Consider the following 12,947-nt stretch of genomic DNA (forward strand, 5'->3'; position numbering starts at 1 on the left):
AAAAATTTTAAATGATATAGTTTTATGATATATATTAATAATGTGTATGTTCATGATTTTTTAAATAAGAAATATTTGAGAAAAACAATAATACTTATTGAATGATATAATTTTATTAATATTTCTACGTGTTTTTATAAAACAAATGATTATATTTAATTAAAAATTAAATTTTAGTTTGAATCAATAATATATAAATTATGATTAGTTTAATATTAACTTTGCATTTTGTAATTTAATCTAGATTAATTAGATTGACAAAATTCAACTAATTATTTTTGGTATGATTTTAATTTTTTAAGCCCAGCCCAATATGATAATATTGTTTTAATCCGGATAGATAGTATATATGATTTTATTTTATCTATTCGAAATATATTTTGATAGTATATAGATATAAATATCTATAATATCTAAATAATAATTCAATGTTTGTTATAGTAAATATTATTATATGAATTAGTAATATAAAAATTAAATTAGTAGAATAAGTTGATTTAAGTATTAATTTAGAATAAAAAATATATTAATATAAGAATAATATAAAAATAAATATAAATAATAATTTAATTTATAGAAGACGTGATTTTAATATCAATATAAGAATATAAAGTTTAATATGAATATGAATTAGTTTGATATATAAATTTAATTTTAATAACAATTAAAATTAAAATTAAAATTAAAATTTTGATATGTAGAAATAAAGTTCAAAAAATGGGAAAAGCGAAGTAACAATTTAAGAGCTAAAAGAAAAGAGAAAAAGAGATCGGAGGTGGATAAAATTATGGAATCCTCCTATCTTTTCTCCAAAGTAATTTCCCTAATAACAAGAATTCAAAATAATTAAAGGGATAAGTCATAATAATAATAATAATGATACGTACAACAGTAGTATTCTGTTTCTAATATATCTCCACCAGATCCTCCTCCTCATATATCTATATAATATAAATCTCCCCTTGATCACTTCCTCACTCATCCTCTCTCTCTCTCTCTCTCGTATATATTATATACTCTATTAATTAATAATAAAAACAGTAGGCACTAGTAGTAATGGCTGCCAGCAAAGGAGGTGATCTGATCGTTAGCTTCGGGGAGATGCTGATCGACTTTGTGCCAACAGAATCGGGGGTGTCTCTGGCGGAAGCACCGGGATTCCTGAAAGCTCCGGGAGGCGCACCGGCGAACGTGGCGATCGCGGTGACTAGGCTCGGAGGAAAGGCGGCGTTCGTCGGAAAACTAGGAGACGATGAGTTCGGTCACATGCTGGCCGGAATACTGAAGCAGAATGGAGTGAGTGTTGAAGGAATAAAGTTTGATCAAGGTGCTAGAACAGCTTTGGCATTCGTGACACTACGCGCCGATGGAGAGCGTGAGTTTATGTTTTATAGGAATCCAAGTGCTGATATGTTGTTGACTCCTGATGAGTTGAATCTCGACCTCATTAGATCTGTATGTTAAATCCCATCCTCCATCTCATTATTATTATTGTTGTTTAATCTCTTGAAGTTTAATCTCTCTTATCATGTTTGATCTTATATACATACATATATACATGTGATCTCATCATCATCATCATCATCATGTTATTGTTGATTAGATGTATGTACATGTGAAGTTTGTCATCTTAATGTACATGTATGTTATAGTATATATGTAGAATGAATGAATAAATGAATAATTGAGATTGATAAAACTGAATGTTTGATTTTTTATTTTTTTTTAATTTGTTTAAATTTATTCTGTAGAAGTGCAGCAGCGTGTATAGAAAATAGTGTACGTTGAAATAAAATACTTATAAAGTGGTTTTGTCAGCACAGAAGGGTGCCCCTGGTATGTAGTTTGGGACATTTGGTGGATACTAATAATATTATGTTATCGATGGATACCCGGCCATTGTTGGACGAGATACAGCAGCCGTATTATTTAACTGCGGGTGTACTCACCCGCCGCAATGTTCAGTGCGGCTGCTGTATCTCTGGATAATTTCCATATATATATATATGAGAGCATGTTTTGGGTGGGATTATTTTAGGGAGGAGTATTGTGAATAATACAGTGTTGATCCTTTTCCCATAATATACTATAAATTTATATTATTATTATTATTATTATTATTATTATTATAATTTCATCATTTTCTTCAAAACCCCACCGCATATTTTGTATATCCAAAACCAAATGCACAACAATTACTATTATTATTGTTTATTCAAAATTATATGCTGATTTGATAGATAAACATTCACTTTTGACTAAATTGCAATGTGGTTTGCATTATCATAATATCTCCATCCAACACAATCTGCATTTGGTTTTTGTATTGTATATTAATAAACATAATTAATATCTCGTATTGGAGCTGATGATGCATTGAATTTTGTTATACACCCGCTTGGGGCCCCTGAGTACCATACCAATATTCAATAATTAACCACCACCACCCACCCCCACTTTAGTTTCTTCATTATTCATCCTGTTTTTTGACACTTGACTACTATTATTATTTTTACTCTTTCTTTTTTCTTTTTATCAGCCACTTGCTCTTTTTAAAAAATTAATTTTGCACACTTGCTTATTGTGACTACAATAACAATAGTGTACTGGTGCTAACTAATTTACCCTTTTTTTTACTATGTACTATACTGTTTATGCTTCTCTTTTACACGCATTAAGCTGTATGTCAATTGTGCTTTACTTTTTCATCAATTCTTCTCTGAATATTTTCAATGCACTCTAGGTTTTTTTTTTATCGTAGAAACATTGTTTGAGCAGTGGTACTAATTCGAGTGATTCTACCTTGAACAATTGTTTAATTTACATTTTTAGAAGGAATCAATTTTACACTAATGGAGTGTCTTTTCTGCACAGGCTAAAGTTTTTCATTATGGGTCCATTAGTTTGATTGTGGAGCCATGCAGATCAGCGCATTTGAAGGCAATGGAGGTGGCAAAGGAAGCGGGTTGCTTGCTTTCTTATGACCCAAACCTTCGCCTACCACTGTGGCCATCAGCTAAGGACGCACGTGACAAGATAATGAGCATATGGGATAAGGCTGATGTCATCAAGGTCAGCGACAACGAGTTGGAATTTCTCACCGGCAAGGAGGTCAGTGACGAGGCAGCCTTATCCTTGTGGCATCCTAATTTGAAGCTTCTTCTAGTCACCCTTGGAGAAGACGGCTGCAAGTACTATTCCAAGGTATAATTTTATCCCTTTAAGTTTGATTTGTTGGATAATTTTCTTCACTAGGTGAAATGTATGTAATTCTCACAAACTTGTATTGCAGAGTTTCCAAGGAAAAATTGCCGGTTTCCATGTCAAAACTATTGATACAACTGGTGCTGGAGACTCCTTCATCGGTGCCCTTTTATGTAAGATGGTTCAGGATCAATCCATAATCACGGTAAGGGGCTCATTTCAGTGGGAACTGGTCGGGATGAGTTTCTTGTTTGCCATGAATTCACTCAACTTGATAACTAACATATATAATGATTGATTTGTTTAGGATGAAGCAAAGCTGAAGGAAGTTCTTAAATTTGCATGTGCATGTGGAGCAATCACAACCACCAAGAAAGGAGCAATCCCAGCCCTGCCCACAGAATCTGAAGCCCAGACACTTCTCAAGAGCAATTAGATTCACTAAGACCCACTCTTTGTGATTTCAATTTTTCATCTTCCGCCTTAATTCCTGTTTAAGCTACTGCTTTTTCTATTATTAGTTGCTAGGTTTCATGAAAGTTTTGTTTGGAATCCAAATAAAGTGGGGGGGATTACCATTCTATTAGATCTTAGACTTCTCTTTTTTCTCCTGTTTCCAAGGTTTGGTGTTTTTTTTTATAATATGATGAACTCTTCTTGGTTTTCATGGCAGTTTCGTACTCTATCTTGATACAGTTTCAATACTATCATCGTAGAAGTATATTGTTGTGTTGACCATCATTTTTACTTTGTCAATTTCATCTGCTTGGATAAGCATGGTGGCGCGTCAGTTCTTGGAGATGCATAATAACATATGATATCGTTTATCAAACTGAAAGCCAATTGCATATATTTTATATCTTTTTCAAATGTTTTTTCACCGCAATTCCGAGGAAAGTATTCAGGCTCCTCCACTTATGCACCAATTAATCAAATCAGCTAAACCTGTCTTCAAAACACACCCTCGTATTTGCAAACAACGAAAAGTAGTACGCTACACAAATTTTAGATAACAGAGAGAATCAATGTGTCAATCAACTTCGTAACTTTGTAAGCATTACTGACCACAGCTGTTCGCTTCTTGGTATTGTCAAACATCTTTAACAAAAATCATATTCCTTCAACAAATTCTATTATCAGGATTAAGCTAGAAATAGAGGATTAATGTGTCAATCTACTTCCAAACCATAGCTGTTTAATTCTTGGTACATGCCTCGTCAAAACGCAGACATCTTTAAGAATAAAGCATATTCCTCCAAGGAATCTTATCAAAAATACATGGAACTGTTCTACTACCATACTTGTAAAGACGAGGCAAGACGACCCTGTACCGCCAAACCACCTAGACGGTTAGGCGCCCGTCTAGACGGTCATTAGGCGGATTATACGTTTCACTATAAATTGGGTATATTTAATATATACATACATTTATATGTTATAATAATATAGATTTAGCCATTACAGACACTACCAAAGAGTAAATACTATAATTACATATTAAAGTATATCCATAAACGGTAATACCCAATGATACATATATATATATATATATGTATATATATGTATCTAAATAAGAAGAAAAGTAAAAATATTACTGAATTGATCCCTTCCAGGAGATGCTTGTCTGTGTTTAGTGTTAATAACTTGAATATGGGCTGGCCCATATAAAAGGATACTGGGTTGGACTTGGTCAAAGATCGACTGGGCTAGCCCATGTTAAAATAAGACGGACATAGGCGGATTTGGACGGATTTAGACGTCGTCTAGCCGCCTAAGCGACTCTATGCGTCGCCTACACACTGAAAATGAAGACGGGTCGGACGCCTACCCATTTTTTACCGCCTAGGCGACTTAACAACTATGTCTACCACACTGCAGAGATTAGGACTTCAATCAATTTTAGACAACTACTAATGTTGGTAAATATGGGTTACCAAATGAATTGCTTAAGAAAACAATTACAATGAGGAGCACCTGTCTTCTACATCCTTAATCATTTATATAAATGATGTTCAATATACACATGCATACACGAAGTGTGCAATACCCTGGTAAACAAATTTCTGTGCTAACATCACAAGTCTAAATTGTGCTTCATTGCTATGAGGTGCATTGACTGCGTATACACATGTTTTTCTGCCAATTTCTTAAAATTTAATAATAACCAAAAAAACCGGCTCACTTAACTTTGCTACAAGTTACAAAGAGAGAACTTGATCAATTTTTGGAAAAATGGCAATTACAACATCCCAAGTACGAACAAACTATAGCACAACTGATTGCGGATAACAGCTACTAACCTCCAGCTTCATTGATCCCCAAAATTGCCCAGATTTGTCCAACTTTGCCTGCATTGTAGCCATAAACGTAGTTGCCCATGCTTCATCGCTTCCTTCAACACTGAGGTCGTAAGGCACTGAGAAACTGTATCAAGAATTTTGATTACGGTATACACTAATCAAGATCTACCAAAACTAATATACTTGTACAGAACATAATGATCATGATTAGATTATCAAATAACACTTGCTTCAAAGATAGAATGGTTTAGCTTTACCAAAATGGAGGTATAACATAATTACCCAGCTATCAATCTATTATAAGAAAAACATAGGATAATTTGGTTGGTTGGTTAACACCGTCCAAAAATTTTGATAACACCTTCCATAAAAAGATATTTAAAAAATACAAATCTAAAAAATTATATAGGAAATACATGTTAACAGTCTTTTATTGAACTTAGATAACTCAATACTACCAAACACCTTCCATAAAAAAATATTAAAAAAAAATTCAAATCTAAAAATTATATACGGAGTAATGTTAACGTTCTTTTATTGAGCTTAGGTAACTCAATACTATCAAACTCTTTGCTCTTTTGAAACATCCAGCTGATCCATTCACGACTCCCCGGCCCCGGGTTTTAAAAAAAAGATCTTATTAAATTAAAATTTAAATAAACACATATCTAATACAAACATTCCTAATTATTACAAGTTATATCCTCATAAAAACACATAAATATATTCCATAAATTCTTTTAATTGAATATATATAAATCGGTTACCAAACAAATCTATTTTAAACTTCTAATTATAACATTCTAAATTACACTATTATGATTGAAACACATATGCAAGGAGTTGTGTATATATTTTTTAATAACTTAATTAGGCCTTTATAAGCCAATTTCATTTGAAATCTTATGTAAGTGGTTTTAATAATAAAATAATTGTTCTAATTATATTATTATTAAAACACATAATAAATATATTAGCTTATAATTCATAAAAAACGATACACCTTTCCATTTCCATAATTTTAAAAAACACTCAAAATTTTATATTTTTAATTTATTTTTTAAAAAAGAAAAGGGAAAAGAAGTACCTGTAATAAAAATATCCAAATATATATCTATACTATATTATTATAATCGAAATATAGTTTAGTTTGATCGGTTGGTTTACACCTTCCTACCTAAGTAGGAGGATTTTTAAGATTTTAACCATCTAAATTTTGAATTCTTCAATAATATAATTCATACAAAATAATACGTAAATATTTTATCTTCATTTATCTCAATGACATAATAATTTTTTATATTTTATTTTTATAAAATAATAAAATATTAAAATTACAAATATTATAATCAGTCCGTGCATCGCACTGGTTATAGGTTAGTATTAATTAAACAAGAAAATTAGAAGACCACAAACCACAAAAAATATCACATAAAAAGGAATTTTTTTATTACAAAATAGGCAGATCTTTGAAGGATTGATAAAATCGTATAAAAAAACAAATTAAAAATTTGAAGATCAATATCATATTATAAATAAGGGTATTTCTTAGCTATGGGAGAATAAGGCCACAAACCACTATAAAATACCACAAAAGGACATTTTTAAATATTGACAAATCTTTGAAAGATTTGATTAGGAAGACAAATTTAAAATTTGAAGATTATTTATCAATCATTAACACCTTAGTCATGGGAGAATACAGCCACTCTAACTGCCTATCGTTAGTATGTTTATGAAGCATATTTACCTCCAGTGCACTACAATACAACAGAGCTTATACCTGTAACCCCCAGCGGGTGTTATATAACCTAATAAAACTCACTCGGCTCTTTTCATGCATGCAAAATCTTCTCTGGTCATGCTCGAAGGTAAATGATCTCTATTACAACTACTATGTTAGAACAGTAACAACCAAAAACATAACACCTTACAGATTCATATCCTTAGTCTTCAATTTCTCTTTAATCTACTAGTGTGTAGCATCAAACGAAGTGACAACTCTCATCTATCAAGCATTGTAAAGTTAATGGCAAAAGAACATAATAGAGGACAGTAAAACCTAAGATAACATCAGTTTCCACATGCGGATCCAGGCACCTTCTCGCAATACAGATATTTCAAATAAGAAATACATTTTTCCCATAATCGAAATGGCAAATCTATACTTAGCACGTGCTTGTTGCCTTTTGTAACATACAAGTATCAGTACGAATTACAAATAGATAGCGAAAATATATCTTTTAAGTTTTAACATGTTAAAGCTGCAGATGTTAAATCAGTAAATATAACAAGAGAAAACGGACCCTGAGAATATATCTCAGGGTTGTATCCTGAAGTATCCAGAAAACTACGTGGTTCAGCATCTTGTTTTAATTTCCTTTTTCTTTTGTTTTTCTCTAACCCGGCTGTTTATGTTTCTTCTAATTTTATTATTTTCTTCCCAGCCCTAAATGGTAGAACCCTGGCAACAAGACGTGATTATTAAATACAAAAACACGAATGTAAAACCCGTCTGGTGATATGAAAATCTAAAACCCAGATAGAGTTTTTCTTTTGACAGTATAAAACCCACACAGAGTCGTAGATACACACTTTTTAACTTTTGAATTCCCAAATCTACAGAAGAGCAATTATTTCTTGGCGTGTATGAAAGAGATGACTAATTACTTATTGGTGTGTATGAAAGAGAGCTTGATAGTGTATTAGGTGTAACACAGACAGACTATTTCCGAGGAATAGAAAAACAAATGTAAAAAGGAAATAAAAAGAAGGTCCAAAAAGATGTAGTTTTGTCGGTATTTCAGGATACACCGTTTTCTCATATAACAAACAGCTTTTACAGCAGCTAAAAAAAATATTTACTGAATTACAATCTTCAGGAGTCGAACCTCATTAGTTCTTCTTGCTGAGATCCTTTCATAGAGGTTTCATTCCTGCAATGATGTTGAATTAATTGCAAGAAAGTGGTTGCTTAAAAGTTCTAATGATGAAGTGTATATCAAATAACATGGGCATGAAAAGTGCACCACAGACCTACTCTATGGATGATGCACATCCTATATTGTACTAGTTAATCCATTACAGTCATCCCTCAAGTTATATACAAGTCTAAGCAAACACATATTTTTTGAATGAGTTAAACGAATGTAAACGTATATTTAAAATTTATTCAGAAGTGAAACTAAGGGATGCCCTGCAACATGTAAATAACATTGGCATGAAAAGTGCACTGCAGACCTACTCTATGGATGATGCAGATCCTATATTGTACTAGTTAATCCGTTAAAGTCATCCCTCAAGTTATATACAAGTCTAAGAAATGCATTCTTTTTTTTGAACGAGTACAAATGTAAATATATTTTTTTATTTTATCCAGAAGTGAAACTAAACCACAAACCTGGTGACCAAGACTCTGTAAATACGCAGAGATTGTGTTGAAAGATTGTATATAGCATCTGAAATACACTCCCTTCTGAACAAATACACCACAGGGTAACCAAGAAGCCATCTGTACCATATTTTAGTATTAATTTGAATTAAAGAAAAAACTCTATTGTCAAGGAAAAAGGAACGAGTAAACTAGTTTCATCAAAAGAAATACAGAACTAAATCAAAGCCAGTATCACTGGGGTGAGCAAGTTACCCGCCACCACGTGCTAGCCGATGCTTCTAACTATGCAGATTGTTAATATTTAATATTCCGTACAGCTCATACTTGAACTTATGCACTAAGTAAAAAAGTTTTAATCTTTAAATAATCTGACTGGGGAAATGAAAGAAGGCAGTAAATTAGGTAGCTATCTTGCAATTTTTTTTTTGCTAAATACTATCTTGCAATTTTACTATGCCCATGTAAAATGAAGAACTTTTTTAACAAGAAAATTATTTACCACGCAAGTATGGACATCTAACTGATATTACTATACAATTGTGGGTGATATACTTAATTACATACACATACAAGTCCACAACTAAAATTTAACCAGATTTAGTTTTGTATCGATTCCAAAGCATAAATTACGAACAACTTAGAATTACATATTACATACAAACATCAAAAAAAGGAAGTTTTCTCCACTTAATTGTAAAAAGAGGTGATGTAACAGTGCATAAGTGTACAATTACCCATTCAGGGTTGGCACCGTGACAAGCGTATCCTGCATACAGCTACTGAGATCAATAAATTCAGAGGTAATAGTGGATGATTCAGATGTAGTCACTGTATCTGTTGTCTGACAGTGCAAGTAATCACGGTCTGCTGCATCATCAGGAAAAGCCAAAGCAAACAACTCCTGAATTGCTATAAGCTCATTTCCTAGAGAGCTATTTTCAGTTTTTGTTATCATCTGGAATGACATTGGGAGGAAATAAATCACCTATTAGGACAATATATTAGCACATATATAAATGCAGTTAGTACCTTTGGAGGATCCTGTTCAATGTCGACAAAATGTAATTCCACTTCTGAGTTGAACGTTGACTTAACAAGCTGTGCCAGCCCTTGAACATGTATTAAGTATATCATATCATCTATAACCATGACTCTTAGATGCTTAAATATTGAAGACTCCTGAAAGTCAAGCAAAGGATAAAACAATCACTTTTTCTTGTTTTCCTGAAATGAAGAACTGACAATTTTAAATTTGTTTGGTATTATATAGTGACTAAACCGGTGAAAAAAGGAATCAACAAAGTAAACTAAAAGTAAAAAAGGAATCCTCAAGAGCATGTAATTATCAATATTTGCTTAAAAGGAATCCTTATAAGTTATATCAGTCAGACCACATAATTATCATATTTTCCTATACCCTAATAAAAGAGCACTAAGTACATTTTGGGTGAAAAATTGCATTTGATACCCTCAGTCGCCCGGTGGGTTAAATACCTTGTGACAAAGCCTAATAAAGGCACAGAGTTGATGTTTAAGCTCAGGCATCTTTCCACCATAGTCCACCATTATAACTGCCCTCATCCCGGAACACAAGGCCAGTATATCTACCACAACAAGGGGTGGGTGGGTTTGTATTTTATTAATCAATCATTGATTTCTTCTATATATAAAATTATTAATGGAATGGAATTGCAAAGGAAAGAACGAGAACCAGTTTGAAGACGGCGCAAACAAGGGGGTCTAAGCCGCCATTTCATCAAACGGAGACAAGCTGCAATCACTTGTATCACTTCCTCCATCCCCTCTCTCCTCTTTCAACTTGCATACAACACTTTCCTTTTTTATTCCATCTTTTTTACTATTTTTATTCTATTTCCTTTCTATTCCCATTTTCTTCAACAATTTAATGTGATGAAGATTTTAAAAATTATGTAATAATATTACTAAATTAAATAATTTCCTTTCTTTAAATTGAATTAATAAAGTTCATTTAATTAGACATCTTCACTGTTTAGGTCGTAGTACTCCACTGCCACTATTAGGCCACAAATGAACAAATACGTTCATTAACAAAATTCATAACTGGTTTCTTTAATTGATTGATTCATTTTCTCACACGAGTCAAATCTATATATTATAAATTGATAGATAACCATTTCCTAAGTTTTGGTATCCATATTTTGGTTCAGATATGATTTTTAACTTTAATTTGACCCCGTGAACTATCCATTTTTAGGTTTGGTATCCATATTAGGTAAAAGATCCATATACTTATTATGATCCATTTTAATTATTATGACCCATTTTATTATAGAAACTTTATAGTACAATTTTAAATACGAATTGTGTTATTTATTGTAAGTTTTTTTTGAAAACCACGTATGGTAAGTTTTTAATACAAATTTGAAGTAAAGTTTAAATTTTAACAGATCTATTTATAGAAATAATCTCATAAAATATATAACATAAAAATAACATATGTGACGAAAGTAGTTCTTAAATAAATTTATCATAATATGTAGATGTAATACACTTATTATATAGATAATTTAATCTTTCATAATCATATTATTCAATTTAAAATATAAATTTATTTATTTATTTTATTAAATAATTTTTGAAATCCCCGTGTGCAAAACACGGGTTATAAACTAGTTTGAACTTAAAAATAAGTTTGGATGATTAAATAACCCGAGCCGGACTTTTTTCCTATTTAAATCATTTTTCTTCGGAATTGGTTCCCACTCGATTCAAATTCGGTAACTTGACTCGAATAAAGTTTATACATATTATAAATAATAAAATATTAATAATTTCTTAAATACTTTTATTAATATATTTTCTCATCATTTATTGATAATTTAGTTATTTTAAAATTATTGTTATATTTTACCCGAAATTAAGACATTTGAAACAAAGGTTGTGTACACTGTTGCATCAAAAATGATTTAAAAAGCTCAGGGGTCTCGACTATGAAATTTCTTATAAGAAATAAAAGAAGAATAAGGTGGTCGATACTTTATGTAAATGACCAGAAATTGTACGGGCAATAATAAATGAGGTGACGGTAATGCACGATGACCAATTAAATGAGATGGTGCACAACTATCAAAATAATAAAGAGGCCCAAAAAGTCCTATAAGCGCGCTCTTGGTGCTGGATGTTAATTATAGTCATTATATATTTGCGGAAAGGAGTGCTCATGTTTAAAGGAAACGTGTATGTAGGAAGATATGGTAAAATCACGAGAAATATTATTTGGAAACTACATGAAGCCCAGCAAAAGGGCACTTAATGCCAGAAGTAACAATAAAAAAAATTGATACAATTTTTTTATTGACAGAATTTTTTACCGGAAAAAATGAGAAATTGTGAAGCATGTCAGAAGTCGTGATTTATGTGAAAGGATAAAGTCTGGTAATCAATTTCCAAGGATGACTTCTACAATCACTTTTAATATCAAACTAAGTGTGACAATAAAGTTGAGTAAATTAGGCCACTTTATTGCAATAACACATCCCTAAAATGTCACATTATAGTAAAATTGTTTCTCAATAGCAATTACAAGTTGCATTAGATACCTCAGTCTGATGGGTACAAAGATGCAGTTCCCAGAATCTGATGGTATAACAAAGAGGTTAAATAGGTGTCTTGAACAATAAATGAGAACTATGACTAGTGAGAGACTAAAATAATGGGCGAAGTGGCTACCACTTACATAATGATGGTATAATATTACCTATAACAGCTCTAATAAAATGAGCACTTATGAAGTATTATATTGGGTGCAATTTAGGCAAAATTGCTTCGTCTCTGCTCATAAAGTCTAATATTGAAAATATGGAGGAATTTGAAGTAAATAGAGAAGTAATGAATCTTGTTAAAAGGGGCCATACAAATAACTCTAAACAAGTACAATCAATATTCAGTCAAGAAAAGGAAGGGAGTTGTTATTCCCTAACAATATAACAACAGAATTACAGAAGGGGGTTAAATGGAATTCTGATTTCTTTTTATCTTTATGATAAATTCTTTACAAAATATACAAC

The 12,947-nt window shown here is 31.6% G+C and overlaps 2 protein-coding genes across 4 annotated transcripts; one reads left to right on the plus strand and one right to left on the minus strand.

The window, feature by feature from the left end:
- Positions 1-937: 937 nt before the first annotated feature.
- LOC141677417 (fructokinase-2) lies at positions 938-3,871 on the plus strand. Its single transcript, XM_074483346.1, has 4 exons — positions 938-1,455; positions 2,875-3,204; positions 3,293-3,409; positions 3,512-3,871. The coding sequence occupies exons 1-4, from the start codon at positions 1,057-1,059 to the stop codon at positions 3,638-3,640; spliced, it is 975 nt and encodes a 324-aa protein (XP_074339447.1). The 5' UTR covers positions 938-1,056; the 3' UTR covers positions 3,641-3,871.
- A 1,308-nt stretch (positions 3,872-5,179) lies between these two features.
- On the minus strand, positions 5,180-10,827 carry LOC141678554 (uncharacterized). Of its 3 annotated transcripts, none has more exons than XM_074484898.1 (7): positions 10,610-10,817; positions 10,393-10,502; positions 9,928-10,077; positions 9,633-9,883; positions 8,905-9,015; positions 8,396-8,440; positions 5,180-5,628 (listed from the first exon to the last, which is right to left on the minus strand). In XM_074484898.1, exons 1-7 carry the CDS (start codon positions 10,695-10,697, stop codon positions 5,469-5,471), a joined length of 915 nt encoding a protein of 304 aa, XP_074340999.1. In that variant the 5' UTR covers positions 10,698-10,817; the 3' UTR covers positions 5,180-5,468. The 3 variants fall into 3 exon arrangements, with proteins under 3 accessions (XP_074340999.1, XP_074341000.1, XP_074341001.1); XM_074484899.1 differs by having other exon boundaries at positions 9,633-9,853; positions 10,610-10,808; XM_074484900.1 differs by lacking the exon at positions 8,905-9,015 and having other exon boundaries at positions 10,610-10,827.
- Between the last annotated feature and the right edge of the window lie 2,120 nt (positions 10,828-12,947).

The sequence above is a fragment of the Apium graveolens genome, chromosome 8 (genome assembly GCF_009905375.1).
Source record: "Apium graveolens cultivar Ventura chromosome 8, ASM990537v1, whole genome shotgun sequence".
Taxonomy (NCBI): domain Eukaryota; kingdom Viridiplantae; phylum Streptophyta; class Magnoliopsida; order Apiales; family Apiaceae; genus Apium; species Apium graveolens.

Excerpts from the sequence above, each read along its gene's own strand:
- LOC141677417 (XM_074483346.1), top strand. The coding sequence starts at position 1,057 with ATGGCTGCCAGCAAAGGAGGTGATCTGATCGTTAGCTTCGGGGAGATG. Across the intron at positions 3,205-3,292 it reads GCTGCAAGTACTATTCCAAG|AGTTTCCAAGGAAAAATTGC; the intron begins GTATAATTTTAT and ends CTTGTATTGCAG. Across the intron at positions 3,410-3,511 it reads AGGATCAATCCATAATCACG|GATGAAGCAAAGCTGAAGGA; the intron begins GTAAGGGGCTCA and ends TGATTTGTTTAG.
- LOC141678554 (XM_074484898.1), bottom strand. The coding sequence starts at position 10,697 with ATGGAGGAAGTGATACAAGTGATTGCAGCTTGTCTCCGTTTGATGAAA. Across the intron at positions 10,078-10,392 it reads TTATTAGGCTTTGTCACAAG|GAGTCTTCAATATTTAAGCA; the intron begins GTATTTAACCCA and ends CTTGACTTTCAG. Across the intron at positions 8,441-8,904 it reads TACAGAGTCTTGGTCACCAG|GAATGAAACCTCTATGAAAG; the intron begins GTTTGTGGTTTA and ends ACATCATTGCAG.